We start from the raw sequence: 17,397 nt of genomic DNA, 5'->3' as shown, positions 1-17,397 counted from the left end.
TGATTTGTTTCATAGGTTCTCCGGTGGTGGCAGGTCTGGGAATCGGTGATCTAGTAGTCCTTAATGCTCGGCCAAACTTAAGGCTACTCCACCTACCATTTACTCAAACTGAGGGCAGGACACTGTTAATGGAAACAACCTGTTGCGTTTTAATTTCTGCCTATTGTTACCACCAGTGCATTTTACTGTCCTTTGAAATAGTTAATTAGAAAGCACTAGGTGGAAAGCACTGGCGAACTTTACCAAACGGATTCTGTTTTAATGAGGCTCAATAAAATATTTCAGAACAGGAATCAATTGCATGGTCTGTGTGGTTCTCAACTGCGGGCTCTTGCTTTTCTTTTGCAAGAGAAAATTGCAACAAGTCTTCACAGGAAGTTTTTGCTGTATCTATTTCTTTTTCAAGAAAAAAAAAAAGTTGGTTTTCCTAATGGTTTCGATAATGGATTCATTTGGCTGGCAATAAAACGTGAAACTTCTCATTGGGTATTTTCAAGATTGCCACGGGGAATCAGCTGCCAGTTTATTGCAATGTGGAAAACTGCACGAGATTCTGGGATTGGACTCAAAATGCTAATTTCAAAGGTCGAGTGAAGCTGTGGCTCACGTTTCGCGTGCCTGCGCTCTCTGCAGGCAGAACAAAGACCCAGCCCGAGGAGGCAGAGGCAGAGACCCATCTGAAATCTTTTCCTGAGATAATTTTGGAATCATGCCTGAAATGCCGGAGAACATGGAACAGGTGAGTTAGCTATTCAAGAAAAGAAGCATTCTGGAGTTAGAGTTTCTTTAAAAGAATCCCAATGAACGTCCGGTAAAAACCGAAAGTGTTAAAAAAAACAAAAAACCAAAAAACAAATGAGTGTCATTCATTTCTTTAAAACGTATAACTTTGGGACTTGGAATAATAAAGCAACTTTAATTATTGACCCTGTATGGAGAGCTCAGCTAAGTCTCAGTTGACGAAAAGAAAATCCAGAACAGAACAGCAGTTTCACTTGTTAGATTAAATGCAATGATGTAGGCGAAGGTTCTGTATAAATAACGATTTTATCTATAGTTGTGTGCTCCAGCCTTTCTTTGTCTTGGCATGAAATGAATCTGCTAACCTACCTTTTATCTCCCGATTGCTGTCTTTAAATTTATAGACTTAGCCACCACAGGAACTTGGATATTGTCTGTGTAACAATGGCGTTTTTATTCATATAGAAACTTCCATTTTTAAAAAGAATGATTAAAACCTATACAGGAACATGTGCCCCTAGAGTCATAGCCACGTTTTATCTGGCAAATATTAAACCAGATCCTCAAGTGCAGGCAAGTAAACTCTTTTTGTTCCTCACTCTAGATAAGGCTGCTCTGAGACTCAAAACTCTAATTACATATGCATGACCTTAAATCGTCTTCGCGTTGAACACAATCTTTTTTTCCCCTATAAAGATCAGACTGCATCGCACGTTGCAACTTCAAACTTCACAGAAATTTCCACTTTTTAAAGAGAGGAGGATCTAGAGGATCGTGAATCTGCTCCCCCAATACCCACCCACACCTTTCCTTTGTTGTATGCAGATAATACATGGGTTAGTGTTGGGGCATTCCTCTCAAAGACTCTAGATAATGCTAAATTGATTAACAGCCTGGATTAAAACAAAAATTGAAAAGGGGGGGGAGGCGGCCTGAGGCTCACTTCTGTTACTGTTCCAAAGAAACTTTGCTTACGCAAATAAGGAAATGAGTTCTTGTTGGGGGTTGGGTAGGGAGGAAAGTCACAGGACTCAGACGCGGAAGATATTTTTTTAAAGGCTGCTTAGTGTTTAGCTCCAAGACTAAACGAAGAAAGGTTTATGAAAATAATGTCGTTTTAGAAACATCCAAGCAGTAATCACGTTTGTGGGAGACCTTTAAGGTCTTGGTATCCTGTGTGTTTGGACAAGAACACTCAGACTGGTCGGTGGAAAGTTGGCGAGACCTGTGCGGTCCATGCTTGGGTTTTTTGTTTGTTTTCCGAGTAAATTTCACAAGCATCCCTGTTGGCGGGGGGCTTTTCGGGTTTGAACTGGAAGAGAAAAAAGTTGCAGCTAAGTGCTAGGTCAGTCTCAACGCTTAGAGCTGCTTTTGACTTGCCACTTTAAAAAAGCACGATCCAGGTAGTAGAAGGTTCGGTATTGGTTCCTTTAATTTTCCTTGGTAGCGGAGGTTCGGCTCTCGTAGCCTGACGCTGCAGCCAGGAAGGCGGTGCTTCTCAAAGGCTGGTCTTGACTTCTGTTAAATGCGCTAGAACCCACTAAAAGTCCCAGACTCTACTACCACATCTCATTCTGCAATTACTGGCAAAGTCCGAGAATGCATTTTGAACAGGCACCCAAATAATTCATCCCCAACCCCCCCCCCCCCACATCTTTTTACTTTAAACTAGTTAAAATTAGTTTGACATCTTTGGGATTTCACACGTACTGCTTTTTAGCATCCCGGAAAGACAAAAGGGTTCTTGAAGTGTTAATGACTCAGATACCAACACTTTTATTTCTACTTCAGTCTCTTTCTAAATCTCTCAAATAACATTCTCAGTGTTCTAGAGATACAGGTCCTTTGTGCTTCTTCCGGTCCACCCCACCTCCCGCCTCACCCCTCCCACCATAACTTTAAACTGTTTTATCCCACTTTATGTTTTACGTGCCCAGTAGATTCTTGTGCACCGCGCAACTCTAGGTGATCCAGTTCAATCCTTAACTAGTCAAGAAGGAGAAACATGCAAAATAAACAACTCCTCCCTCGCCCCCAGCTGCCCCAAAACAAAACTCGGATTCCTTGCTTAAAACCAGGGCCTTTGTTTCGCGTACCCCTTTAAGACTTGGCGCGTGGGCTGGGAGCGTCCCGAGCCCGCCCGCCTTCTTTCTGGGGCGTCGGCGGAGCGTGGCCAATCAAGGGGCGCGGTCTTGGCGGCGGAAGCCGGAAGCGGTGAGCGGGGGCCGGCCCGGACCTGAGGAGGCGGGCCGAGCGGGTTGTAGCTGCGGCCCGCGGCGATCCTGGGCTGGAGGAAGTGGCTGCCGCTGCGGCGGCGGCGCCAAGACGGCGGGCATGGTGGGGCGGGAGAAGGAGCTCTCCATCCACTTTGTTCCCGGCGACTGCCGGTTGGTGGAGGTGAGGGAGTCGGCCCGGGTCTGCGTGGGGCGGGGGGACACGTCTGGTAGGAACCGGGTGCGCGGAGGGGGCGAGTCTGGTCGTGGGGTCTCCAGTGGTGCTGCAGACGCCTCCTGCCGGAGTCGGAGGCCCCGGGAGGCGAGGGCGGCGCCGCAGAGTTTGTTTACCTCGGTGCACACGCTTCTGTGTTTTCTTTTTTAGCTGCTGCGACGGGAAATGAGTAGGTCGGGTTTAACTTTCGAGCCTTCTCTCTCCCCTCCCAGGAACAAGGAGGGGTTTTCAGAGCTGTTTCAGTTCGGGTTTTTTCCAAATTTCTTTTTCATCCTTAGTTTATATCTTTCAGTTTTAATAGTTCGTATCTCTGAGAAAGGAGGAGCCAGGTGGCTTTTCAGAAATAACAACAGGATTGGAGTTGAAAAGTTAACTGAACTCTTAGCCTATACATGGCAGTATGTTAATGCACTTTACATGAATTATTTACTTTAATCCTCGTAATTATGAGATACTGGTTTTCTTCCATTTTACAGATAAGAAAATTGAGGCTTGGAGGACGAGTCCTTGGCCCAAGTTCACTCAGTAAGGTTGCAGTCAGGATTCAAGTGTAGATCTATTTGACCCAGACTTCGAACCGTAACGGAGATTGCATAAACGAAAGCTATTGCTGTGATTGAAGAGGCCCCATCCTCTCCTGTTTCATTCCAGGCCCCCCAGCATTCATCAGTCCACAGAATGTACCTAGCACTGGGGATAAAAAGAATGTTAATGCCTAGACTAATACATCTTCAGGATATAGGTGATGGCAGTTTTTGATAATGCAAAGTTTTTACGCCTCCAAAATATAGTATGTTTAGTGTTTTAAAATTGTTTTGAAATTTGGAGGGTAAGGTTAGGTTAATGGGCTATATAAACGTCTATTTTGTTCCTGTGTACCCCAAACAATGCTAAGTACCGTAATGTTACACATTGTTGATGTTTGTGTATATGCACACATTATGTATATGTGTGTATAGAAAGCTTAATCAGTTTTCACAGTAGGAGTTCAGTAGACTAATGAAAATGTTTTTTTTTTTTTCCATTAAAATTGCACAACCAGAAGCTTGGCACATATTGGCTGCTCTAAAAACCTGTAGAATTAAAACTCAGTCGTGAAAACTAGGACTGTCTGATAGTTTATGTTAGAGAAATAGACTGTAGTGGTTCCTGTTAATAATACTGGCTGTGGGGTACAATTGGGTGACAGTAGGAGTTAGACCAGTGTCACTGTTGGAGGAATCGGTAGAGGTAGGCAGGACACCAAGGCTTGTAATGCAGGAAGCAATGTTTATTCTACCGGTACAGGCCCAGTGGATTCACATCCAAAGACTGAGCCCCCAACCAGAGGAGAGCTTTCTCCTTTTTAGACTAGTTCCCGCGCTTTTGGGAGCCTATAGCTATGTTTATCTATGCAGAAGCAATGTACAGAAGCCAGAGTGCATACCTTAGTTTTTTTTTTGTTAGTTTTTTTTTTATCTCGTTGACCCAGAGGTTTGTGCTGCCCCTGGCAGGGTCCTGTGAAATAAATTATTTATTCCCTGGGGCTTGCATTTTCTTATTTTTGCTTTGTGCTTCCCTGTTTTGTTATTAACCTGTCTCATCACCTAGGTATCTTAAAAAGTTTCTTGAAGTCCAGGAGTGTCTACTCAAAGGTCCGCTTAAAGATCTGCCTCAAGGGGAATGTTTGTGAGAATCAAATAAATCAATGTGAAGCTTTGCTAGATTGAAGCGGTTCTAAAAATAGCAAAGTATAATTACATTTACCACTAAAATTTAAGAACACTCTTTAGATATTTGTGATGTTTCACTCTTGACTTTTTCTAGGACGTTTTTAGTAGAAGTTAATTTAAGTGTGCTAGAGTAGAAACCACTGTCCTACAGTACTGTTTTGGACCATTTTGAAAGAGCCATTTATCTTCTGTTACCTGTACAATTCAGTATTATTTGATTCGATGGCATAATAAGAACTATGACTTTTCATTTATTGTACGTATTTACTTTTTCAAGGATTTATTTTTGGTTTCTATAAACCTGGTCACCTGAAGTTACCGAATTCTGTACATCTCAGAGTTTATAGGGTAAGAGGCAGATATATTCAGAGTAACTTAAAGTGATGTTTAGTATACATTAAGAATAAAAATTGAGAAATAGACTTTTCAGGCAGACAGAGTATCTTCAACTCTTACTTATGCTTTAACTACACAGCTCTATGTTCTTCCATTCAGAGTTCTTTGAGGTGTTTGGACATTCTGTGTTTTGCAGAACTAAAGTAATTTACAGAGTAATGGTCCAAAATAATTTTTAGAGGAATATTTCTCTTCTTTTAAAAAGAAAAAAATCAAAACAATCTGCTTTAAGAAGCTTCAGGTAGAGTTTTGTTTATAGAAACTCAAAAATAGGAGATTTATTTTTGTTTGACCTCTTTTAATTTGAGTGATGCATGTTTTATTTGCCAGCCACCAATAAACTTGGAATCCAAATGAAAACATCTTGTTTTGGTTCCTATACTGGTGACAAAAGATGCTCATTGAGTCTCTAGAGAGAACTATATGAAAAGAGAAAAAGTTACTTTAAATGAAATTTTTTTCAGTCTGTTGAGATCCCTCTGTGGTAAGGATAATGTGGAAAATGTTACAATTGTAGGGTTATAAAGCTGGAAGAGCTTTAGTCATCTTGCCCAAATGCCTCATTTCACCAACGGGCATAAATCAATAGAGGTGGAGTAACTTCTCAATGTCACAGTTTGTGACAGAGCAGATAAAATTTAATCATCATGAAAAGTGTAAATTCAGAGAATTGAGACAAAACTCAGTGTGTGTTTGGCTGGATGATAGAAGCAAAAGGACTCAAGTTCTATTTCCAGGCTTTTCCCTTTTGCTATGGGCAAAAGCTTTAACATCTGTAGACTTAAGTTTCCTCACTTTGGAAGTAATACTTGCCCTGCCGAATAGGACTCTTCCTGTGGTCAAAAGGTATGATGTAGGTTTATATATAACATATGATAGTTTTCAAATATAAGATTGTACAGAATCATTTGTTTCAGAAAATGCTTGCACTTTAGATCTCTGCTCTTTTAATGTAGAAAGTTCTTGAGCATTGACATCTGACCACTAGGTAAAGTCGGCTGTTTCATATTTTATTCTAGGGACCTTATATATTCTCCCAGGGTATAAGGAAGTAAGGTTGTATTTTCTCCATGCAACGCCCATCCTTTTTTAAAGTTAAGTGTAATTATATTCCCTAAAGAGCCTTGCTGTGCTTTTAACTTAATACTATATTTTATCAAATCTAAGATGCTCTCAATTATAAGATTATCTGGGCTCTTATTTTAAGATGCACTAAAAAGCAGAAAACACTGCCAAACCATCTTTATTTTATTTATTTAACAGAGATGATAAATGAGGAAAAAACGTGCTTCACAGAATCAGTGAATTACACAGAGATCTTATTTTACTGTTTAGTAATTTTGTGATTACTAGAAGCATGATACTTGTTCTTTGACTTCTTTTTCTAGTTTTCCTTTTTAAGGGGGAAAAGGGAAAAAATGCCATCGCTTCCAAAAAGGAAGATGGCAGTTTTTTGACTTGTTTGAGTAAGAGCTATCTTTAGGAAGGTCTTGAACTTGTCTGGAGTTCTCAAAGTTCAGTTTCCAAATCACCAGCACCACCTGGAAACTTGTTAGAAATGAAGATTATCAGGCCTCATTCCAAATCTACTGAATCTGAAAGCCTTCCAGTTGATTCCTGTCCTCAGCAAATAAAGCCTGTGAACCAGTGATCTAAGAACTGCTGTCTTTTCCTTTCCTTCTTTAAAGTGAAGTGAGAAACGCAGAAGAAACCAGAGCATAGCTTTTTTATAGTTTTCCCAGGGATCTTTATGGTTTTATCCTGTGTAAAGTGTTTTCTGGTCTTATCTCTGCTAGACTTGGCATGTTTTAACCTCTTTACAATTTCAGTCTTTGTAGAGTTGTTTTCTTGCCAGAAATTCAAAGAAAATATTTTGCTGGCTGAAGTCCTTGTTTTCATAGATCATTTGGCTTAGAGCCAAGTTTTGCAACCGAGAGCCTAGGTGAATTTTTCTTTAACTTCTAAAGTGTCTTGAAATTGGTTGAACTAAGGGAAAAAAAAATCATTAAGAACTTACCTTTATACTATCTCTGTCAGTCGTTTCATTTCAGGTTTTTCCTATGATAGAAATACTTGATTTGGGTGGCCTTTTTTTTTTTTTTTTAAAGCATATGGTTTTAAGTTAGCTGAATTGAGGGCTAGGTATTGTGTGCATATTTGGGTGTTGTGTGCATATTTAAGGTTTTTGACCACTCAGAATTAGGTGACTATAAAAACATTTGAAATTTAAAAGACCTCCAGTTGATATAATTTAATAAAGCTCTTTTTTTTTTTTTTCCTTAATAGTAAATGTTGACTTAATTCAAGAGTCTGTGAGGAAATATGGTGTTACCTGTCTTGGGAAGAATTGTTTCCTAAATAGTAGTTCCTTTTTAATTTCAGTGTGTGAGGAATTTTTTCTGTTTTCACAATAGCAACACAGACCAGTTTAAAACATTTTATTTTTTTCTTATTCTCTGTCTGTGTTTATTAGCTCTAACTAGTCTAAATAGGTAAATTTAGAATTAATGCAGGAATATTTACCAGTTTGGTTAAACTTACAAAGAACGTTAACACTATAAGGACCAAATTTATTCTTCTTATACATAAATTCCTATGAAATGTGAATTCTCTAATTTGGACCTATCACAGTATGAGAAAGTCAATGAAATTTGAAAAGAAACTTGGGATTAAAAACTGAAGACCAGAAATGTCAATTTGGAAACATAGCAGCAGAATATAGCCCCAATATTTAATCAGGCCATAAAATGAGTAGGCTTAAAACTAAATAATTGCATTTTTATAAACGGAAGAACGCAATGAAAGTTGCTGTTTATTACTAATTTGGACGTCATTGATTGTAAAAGTAAGCTTTTCCCCATTATTACCACAGGACACCTAAACCTATTTGACTAGGTGATTCCTAGCAGTATCATGTTAGGCTCTGTATCTTGGGTAAGATTGTTACAACTTTTTTCTGAAGTGACATGTTTATGGCTGCAGTGTGATTAATCATTGTTCTGACTTAAGAATTGGTTTATAGATATGGGACCTGAAGCAAACAATTCAGACGTGAAGCACTTAGTGAATGAAGATGGTGGCTAATTTCATCGAGAGACAGTTTTCAAATTAAACAATCCTTTTTGCCCCCTTCACATTTTAGGAGGAAGTTAACATCCCCAACAGGCGGGTTCTGATTACTGGTGCCACTGGGCTTCTTGGCAGAGCTGTGTACAAAGAATTTCAGCAGAATAATTGGCATGCTGTTGGCTGTGGTTTTAGGAGAGCAAGACCAAAATTTGAGCAGGTTAATCTCTTGAATTCCAGTGAAGTTCATCACATCATTTATGATTTTCAGGTACGGTTTATTTTAACACACAAGTAAGCTATTAATAATTGCCTGGATGATTTAAAAAATGTTCTCAAGGAAGTTACTGTACTTAAAGCTCTAACCTATTAAGCAACAATAATATATAGTGCACATTTTTTTTGGTGGGGGGGCATGCGTAAGTATATGTCATCCTTAAAAAGGTTAGATTGAGACATAGGTTGACAAAAGGCAGAAAATGAAGCATTTTATAAAAAGCTTATGTTTGTGAAGTACTCAAGTAAGTACCATTTTCTGTGCAAGTCCTTTCTTAATGTTATCTGTAAACCTTATAACACTGCAAAATAGGTATTCTTATTTCCATTTTAGAGATCGCAAAGGCTCAGAGTGGTTATACAACTTGTTGGTGATGGTCATGGAAAAGCTGTAGAAAAATTTAGGTTCTGTTAACACCTCTGATCAAATCAAGAGTTCAGGTTCTTCCTAAAAATATGATCCAAGGACCATCTGCATCAGAATCATTTGGGAAACTTGTTCTTGAGTCTCACTCCCAGAGATTTTTATTCAGTGTCTGTGATGGGGCCTGGGGCTCTACATTTTAAGAACCACCCCAGCTTATGCACATTTTAGTTTGAAAACAACTCTCAGATCATGCTTCGTCAAGCAGTTTCTGACAAGGAGAAAGTTTGGTGTGTGGGCACACAAGCCCTGCATGTCACTGGTCTTCCCAAATCTTAGCTTTGACTCAGCTCCTGTGGGAAGTAGGTGCCCCTTCTCTACAAAGGACCCTCTGCGTTCCTCTGTCCTGACGTAGGTCATACGATATTGAAACAGTCTCTTTACATACCTATTTCTTGCATTAGATTGTGAAATCCTTGCTCCTCGCATGGTGCTTAGGGTATAGGTGGCATACTTAAATGCTCAACTGGGAATGTAATTTTTATGGATAGTTAATTTTCTTTAAATGATTAGTTTAAGAGATTTGAATTTATGAATTTAATTTGCAATTACTGTTCCTCTCCCTTCACCATAGACTTATTAAAAATATTTAGGTCATATTAATTACATAAACGATTGCTCTTTTCTCCCATCCAGATTAGGGGATGAAGCGTATTTTGATTTAGAAGCATAGTTGACAGAGTTGTGTCTGATTTTCCTTGGAGATTGTTAAACTGCTCTCTCCTTTTCAGTGCCTATAAATATATTTCTAAGGAAGTTTGAATGTTGAAAAAGGGAAGTGTGACAAAACTACATTAAAACTTACAGTGATTCTTTAGTTGGAGGAGTGTTGATTTAATAAACGTTTTTCTATGAATTAATATTACGTTGGAAAGGTGTAGTTCTTCTGTGTGTTCCTTTTTGGGTTAAAAATACATCAATGCTTAACTTCCAGCCCCATGTCATAGTACATTGTGCAGCAGAGAGAAGGCCAGATGTTGTAGAAAATCAGCCAGATGCTGCTTCTCAACTTAATGTGGATGCTTCTGGGAATTTAGCAAAGGAAGCAGGTAATGATGACTTTATAAAAATCTTCATAAAATATTAAGTGATTGCTGAGTTTGTAAAGATTAAAGTTTTGTAGATGGCTTATAAAAGATTTGTTATCTACATGATGAAAAAGTGGTTACAAATTCCAGTAAAGAGTCATGTCAAGTAGTAATTTAACAGATTCTTTTCTTTCTGTCTTTTTTTGTAGCTGCAATTGGAGCATTTCTAATCTACATTAGCTCCGATTATGTCTTTGATGGAACAAACCCACCTTATAGAGAGGAAGACATACCAAGTCCCCTAAATCTATATGGCAAAACAAAATTAGAAGGAGAAAAGGCCGTCCTGGAGAACAATTTAGGTAAGACACATACCTTTAGCCCCTGACTGTTTTTGAGGATTCCTTTTTGTTTATGATGTGTATATATATGTTTTTAATTAAAAAAAAAATTAGTGAAGGAACATAAATCATTGGAGAAAACCATGTTTTTCTTTATCAACTAAAGAAAAACAAGAATTTTTGAAATCCTGAAGAATTTATGAATCGTTCCAGACTTTTTCCGGTATCAGTGTGTGCATAAATATTGTTAGAGAAAACAAATCATACAGTACAAATTTTTGTAATCATTCAAAAAACAGGTCAATATCATTTTTCTTGGATTGTGGTGTTCTGTTATTTGTATGGTTTTTCTTTTTTCCTTTGTTTTTGTATGTATACACACACATAAATGTGCTGATTATAAAAGTATACCCTTGTTGAAGAAAAATATAAAAAAATTTAAAATTGTGAAGAGTTCTCTTATATTGCTCCCTCAGAGAGAGAAACACCAAGTGTGCTTATGTATGGAAGTATTTTTTGTGAATTTTTAAACATGTGTGCATGTTTTGTAACTCCCCCCCTCCCCCCATATACATGCACTTCAGTTCATATGGAGCCATCTCTGGGATATCTTTTTCATATCAGTGGCTGCATAATATTTGATTTAATGATCTCCTGCTCTAAAACTACTGCCTCAGATGGTACTACAGCCCTGAGAAGCATCCCCTAGTATACATACCTTACTAACAGACCTTCAGGGTTTTTTTTGTATTATAAATTATCCTTTGGGGGCTTCCCTGGTGGCCCAGTGGTTAAGAGTCCATCTGTCAATGCAGGGGACAAAGGTTTGAGCCCTGGTCTGGGAAGATCCCACATGCTGCAGAGCAGCTAAGCCTGTGCTCCACAACTACTGAGCCTGCGCTCTATAGCCTGTGAGCCACAACTGTTGAGCCCACACTCCTCAACTACTGAAGCCACTGCAATGAGAAGCCTGCGTAGACCCGCTCTAAGCATCTACAGAAAGCCCGCACGCAGTAACAAAGACCCAATGCAGCCAATAAGTAAGAAAATAAATTAAAAATATATATATTTAAAAAAAAGCTGACTTAAAAAAAAATTATCCTTTGGAAATCATCCTTGAATATATATTGATATACGACTGACCCTTGGACAACACAGGAATTAGGGTTGCCAAGCCCTGCACAGTGGGAAATCCATGTATGACTTTAAACTCCCCAAAGACTTAATTACTCATAACCTACTATTGACCGAAGCCTTCCTGAAACATAAACAGTCAATTTACACATATTTTCTGTGTTATATGTATTATATACTATTCTTGAAGTAAGCTAGAGAGAAGAAAATATTAAGAAAATCGTTAGAGAAAATACATAGAGTATTGTATCAGTACTGTAAGTTTACATCATCTATTTACAAGATGAGTCGTCTGTCAGTGCCTACATCAGTGTTATTTTACATGATAGAAAACAGTAGATGTGATACATATTACTAGCACTACACATCAAAAATGAAAAGATAATGTGAGAAGATATTTGTGTTTATTTACAGGTACAATTCAGGCATTAATAAGGACTAAGCAGTAGTATGATAACTTGATGGTAGCCTAGTGTAACTGATACAGTTGCTTCATGGTAACCTAGCCTGTACACTAATGATGAATCCTAACATTTTTAATTAATTAACTTATTTAATTTATTGATTGCATTGGGTCTTCATTGCTGCACTCGAGCTCTCTCTAGTTGCTGCGAGTGGGGGCTACTCTTCATTGTGGTGCGCAGGCTCCTCATTGTAGTGGCTTCTCTTGTTGTGGAGCATGGGCACTAGGCGCGTGGGCTTCAGTAGTTGCGGCACATGGGCTCAATAGTTGTGGCTCACGGGCTCTAAAGCACAGGCTCAATGGTTGTGGCACACGGGCTTAGTTGTTCCGTGGCATGTGGAATCTTCCTAGGGCAGGGCTTGAACCCGTGTCCCTTGCATTGGCAGGCGGATTCTTTACCACTCTGTCACCTAGGAAGTCCTCATGACATTTTAATGGCATGCAGTATTACAGTCATACTCATAATACAGTGTTAGAAATACTGTTATATTTTGTCAAATACCACTTACCTGTGATGATAGACTGACATGGAGTTTCTCCAGTTACTAGAGAGAGGAGAGGCATACTGTATGTAATGTAACTCTTTGAAAACAAAGTTATAGGGCTTCCTAGGTGGCACAGTGGTTAACAATCTACCTGTCAATGCAATGGACGTGGGTTCAATCCCTGGTCCCAGAAGATCCCACATGCTGTGGAGCAACTAAGCCTGTGAGTCACAACTTTTGAGCCTGCACTCTAGAGCCACAACTATTGAGCCCTCGTGGCACAACTACTGAAGCCCGCGTGCCTAGAGCGTGTGCTGCGCAACAAGAGAAGCCACTGCAGTGAGGAGCCTGCCCACCATAATGGAGAGTAGCCTCTGCTCACTGCAACTACAGAAAACCTGTGTGTAGCAATGAAGACCCAGTGCAGCCAACAAATAAGTAAATAATTTTATTTTTTTAAAAAAGAAAACAGTTATAAAACAAAACTAACACATTACTAACTTTATATTAAATATCACTCACCTTACACCTGTGTAATGATAGGCTGTCCACTTCAATACAAGTCTTGTACATGATGTTCTACATGAAAAATATCCGCATATAAATGGATCCACACAGTTCAAACCTGTATTGTTCAAAGGTCATCTGTACAGCTGTCCAATAAGTTAATTTAAAATAGTTTTTGTTGAATTTTAATTAAAATGTTAATTATCTAATCTATTGTAACCCCTCAGTATTGACGAACATAAAATTGAAATAGCTCATAATTCCTTAGTCAGTGGTTTCCAGGACTATGTGGTAAACAACTCATATACTCTGTATAGATTCACCAATTGTCTATATTTTGCCACGTAGTTTTTTTGTTGTGCTGCACAACATGTGGGATCTTAGTTCCCTGGCCAGGGATCGAACTGGTGGCCCCTGCAGTGGAAGTGTGGAGTCTTAACCACTGGACCACCAGGGAAGTCTGCCATGTGTTTTTACCCTCTTTTCTTCTAGAATTCATAGAGAATTAGTTGAATTTCACTCCAAGATATGTCACCATGTGTCTTCAACAAGGATGTTCTTCAGATAATTACAATGCAGTTATCACACTCAGGAAATTTAACATTAATACAATACACAATCTATATAAGAGTTTTGTCCCAATAATATCCTTTATGGCATATGTATATATTAAGATTATTTTATCATCTATTTATTTATTTATTGGCTGCCTTGGGTCTTCATTGCTGCACACAGGCTTCCCCTGGTTGTGGCCAGTGGGGGCTACTCTTCGTTGCAGTGCGCAGGTTTCTCATTGTGGTGGCTTCTCATTGCAGAGCACGGGCTCTAGACACGCGGGCTTCAGTAGTTGTAGCTCGTGGGCTCTAGAGCGCAGGCTCAGTAGTTGTGGCGCACGGGCTTAGTTGCTCTGCAGCACATGGGATCTTCCTGGCCCAGGAATTGAACCTGTGTGCCCTGCATTGGCAGGTGGGTTCTTAATGACTGTGCCACTAGGAAAGCCCAGTGGGTGTATATTTTTTAATCTAGGTACAGTCAAGGATCGTTTGTTGCATTTAGTTGTCATGATCAGTTTTGTTTTTAATGGCCATAATAATGAAGAGATTATATAGTTAATATAATTATAAAAATACCCCACATTACAAACATTTAAAAATATTCTGGATCACATTTGTTAAATAGGTGAGCTGTGTCGTTTTGGTATATTGCAAGTTTTCTGTGATGATGTCATTTAAATCCACACACTTTTCATCTCACAGCAAGACTTAAGAACCAGTCAGCTTTGAAATATTATCTGCTTTTATTACTCTCTAGGAGCTGCTGTTTTGAGAATTCCTGTTCTGTATGGAGATGTTGAAAAGCTTGAGGAAAGTGCTGTGACTGTTATGTTTGATAAAGTGCAGTTCAGCAACAAGTCCGCGAACATGGACCACTGGCAGCAGCGGTTCCCCACACACGTCAAAGATGTGGCCACTGTGTGTCGTCAGTTAGCAGAGAAGAGGATGCTGGTGAGAATCTGAGTGCTTTTTTTTTAAACTTACAAGGACAGCAAACAAAAGTAGTTCAGGTAGTAGGCTGTATTTATGAATAATGAAAATATGCTGTTACGTTTGATTTTATTTCTCAAATACTGTAGACCCAATCTGTCATTCTGTTATTGCAAGATAACTGAAAACTTGTATTTTTCTTTGGATAACAAAATAATCTCCTAATGTCTTTTAAGAAGACTGTATTAAATAATGTTGACTTAAGATCTAGGTAGTGGCAAAGAAGACCCTGCATAGGGATTTATCATTTCAGCCACTATAAGAGTAATTTGTAATTGTTTTTAGAGATTTGAATAGTATTGATAGTTCATTTTAAGCATTTGAAAAAGTTGGAGCTACATAGAATATCCACAGAAAGAAAGATTGGAGACGGATTTATTTTAGAATATTAATAGTAGCATGACTGGCTTTTTAATACATCAACATTTACATACTTTTTAAAAAAATATGTATCATGACAATATTTAAGGATGTTATGACTAATCAGCTCATCTTGGTTCTATTAAGTTTTGGTTTTAGCTTTTTAAGATAATTGGAAATACTTGTTAAATTGGCCTGTTTTTCATAAAAATTTAGGATTCCCACTAAATAAAATCAGAGCCACTTAACATTTTTATTTTAAAAAAATTCCCAAGGCTAAATTCTAGAAATTGCTTTTCATGTTTAGCTGGGGATATTTATAGGAATTTGATTTTAGATATCTTGTGTGGAGCATTCCAGAAAGGAGCGATGCATTTTTTTTCCTGAACCTGTTTAAGTGAGTTTTCTTGTCACACTTGCCATTCCACTCAACTCAAAAAGTTTGAAACTGCTTTGAATTTTTCCTGTCCTTGTCAGGATCCATCAATTAAGGGAACCTTCCACTGGTCTGGCAATGAACAGATGACCAAGTATGAAATGGCATGTGCAATTGCAGATGCCTTCAACCTCCCCAGCAGCCACTTAAGACCGGTGAGTACATGGCATTTAAAACCTGCTTACTGGGACTTGCCTGGTGGTCCAGTGGTTAGGACTCAGCACTTCTACTGCAAGGGGCACAGGTTCCATCCCTGGTTGGGGAACTAAGATCCCGCCAGCTGCACAGTGTGGCCAAGAAAAAAACAAGCTAACCCTACACTATCACTGTAATGCATACTATGGATTTCTTGTTTGGCAGTGTTGGAAAACTTTATTTTCCGGTACTAATCAAAGTGCACTTTGCCTCTATGTTGGCAGTTTCTATTGTTTATTTTCTCTAAATTACTGTGTATACCAAGTATTGGTGAAGTTTATAGAAAAAGTATTGTCTTGATTGTGGCAGACATTTTATTTATTTTTCCAGGGATCAAATCAGATTTCTTGCACGGAGGGCAAAGGGAAGTAGAGAATATAAAACCTCAACCTGCGGCTCCTTATTTTTTTGATTTTTTGTTTTTGTTTTAAAGATAACTGACAGTCCTGTCATAGGAGCACAACGTCCGAGAAACGCTCAGCTTGACTGCTCCAAATTGGAGACCTTGGGCATTGGCCAGCGAACACCATTTCGGATTGGAATCAAAGAATCACTCTGGCCTTTCCTCATTGACAAGAGATGGAGACAGACAGTCTTTCATTAGTGTATGTGTGGTGGTGTATTTTTTTTTAAATGAGACGTCAAGTATGTGGCACTTTTTAAAGAAAAAGGAAATAGTTTTGTATGAGTGCTCTTTAATTGTGACTCATGATCTTTCAGGTAAATGATGCTCTTGCACTAGTGAAGCTGTCTAAGGAAACCAAGGGCAATAATGCCTTGTTTGAAGTAATGAGTTTTCTGTTCATCATTTTATTCTGGCTTAATTCGCTGTTTGAATATAGTAAATGATGATTCTCAAATATTTGAGAGCCAGGATGAAACACATCTGCTGTAGACTTTTTTTTTTTTTTTGGATGAAATGCATTGTTCATTCCTATAAATAACCTCTACAGTTTCAGGACTTTTGCAACTGTTGATCCTTTCATGTTTTCAAGTGTGTTAAATAGTATAAAAATCATTGGTATTCATCATTTGCTTTGCTTGAGCTCAGATCAAAATGTTTGGAGAAAGAAACTTTATTTTTGCAACTTAAGTGTAGTTTTTATGCTTGAGATATTTCAACGTCATGTATATTGGAACTCCTGCAGCTTGATGCCTCCTGCTTTTGTAGCAGTGAATGGTGAGCCCTTGAGAAAGAGAATGTGTGTATGTGTATGTATTTTTTTAATATATATGAAACTTTCCTTTTCACTCCATGTCACTAAGTGATATTTCATATGTGTGGTTATACTAATAGTAATGGGCCATGTAAGTCTTTCAGTCATTCATGAATAATAATAAATATGTGCTGCTGGCATGGTACTGCTTAGTTTTCTTGTATTTACTTCTCTTTGTTTAAATGTAAGGAGCAGATATTTAAACTCTTGTTTTGTTGCTTTAGTTTTTTTAAATTACCTTCTTATCGTGTAACATCTGATACAGTCAAGAGAATATAGTTAATATACATTAAGATATAAAACATAATAATAAAATGAAGCCTGGTGAACATACCACTTGAAATCTAGAATGTTACAGATATTGTATTTACTTGTGCCCACTTTTTTTTTAATGAAAAGTAAATAACTATATACTCTTGTAATATATTTACATAGAATGTTCCTTTTGAAGAATGCAGGGTATTTGGATGTGTTTTCTGTACCAGGTGATATTCAGGTTACGTTAGCCTCAACAGTACTTTTGATCCTTAATAAGAAAGCACAAAGGTAGAGTAACTAGTGAGACCTGGCCTCTATTTAGAGTTCAGTGCAAATCCTGCTTTCAGAGTTTACAATTTCACTTGT

General features: G+C 38.2%; 1 protein-coding gene across 2 annotated transcripts; it reads left to right on the top strand.

Moving 5' to 3' along the window:
• Positions 1-596: 596 nt before the first annotated feature.
• Positions 597-17,139, top strand: MAT2B (methionine adenosyltransferase 2 non-catalytic beta subunit). Of its 2 annotated transcripts, none has more exons than XM_057729611.1 (7): positions 597-739; positions 8,440-8,634; positions 9,998-10,112; positions 10,301-10,453; positions 14,333-14,526; positions 15,403-15,516; positions 15,990-17,139. In XM_057729611.1, exons 1-7 carry the CDS (start codon positions 710-712, stop codon positions 16,158-16,160), a joined length of 972 nt encoding a protein of 323 aa, XP_057585594.1. In that variant the 5' UTR covers positions 597-709; the 3' UTR covers positions 16,161-17,139. The 2 variants fall into 2 exon arrangements, with proteins under 2 accessions (XP_057585594.1, XP_057585587.1); XM_057729604.1 differs by lacking the exon at positions 597-739 and adding an exon at positions 2,991-3,138.
• Positions 17,140-17,397: the final 258 nt, after the last annotated feature.

The sequence above is a fragment of the Hippopotamus amphibius genome, chromosome 1 (genome assembly GCF_030028045.1).
Source record: "Hippopotamus amphibius kiboko isolate mHipAmp2 chromosome 1, mHipAmp2.hap2, whole genome shotgun sequence".
Lineage (NCBI taxonomy): Eukaryota > Metazoa > Chordata > Mammalia > Artiodactyla > Hippopotamidae > Hippopotamus > Hippopotamus amphibius.
This window is presented reverse-complemented; position numbering and strand designations above follow the sequence as displayed.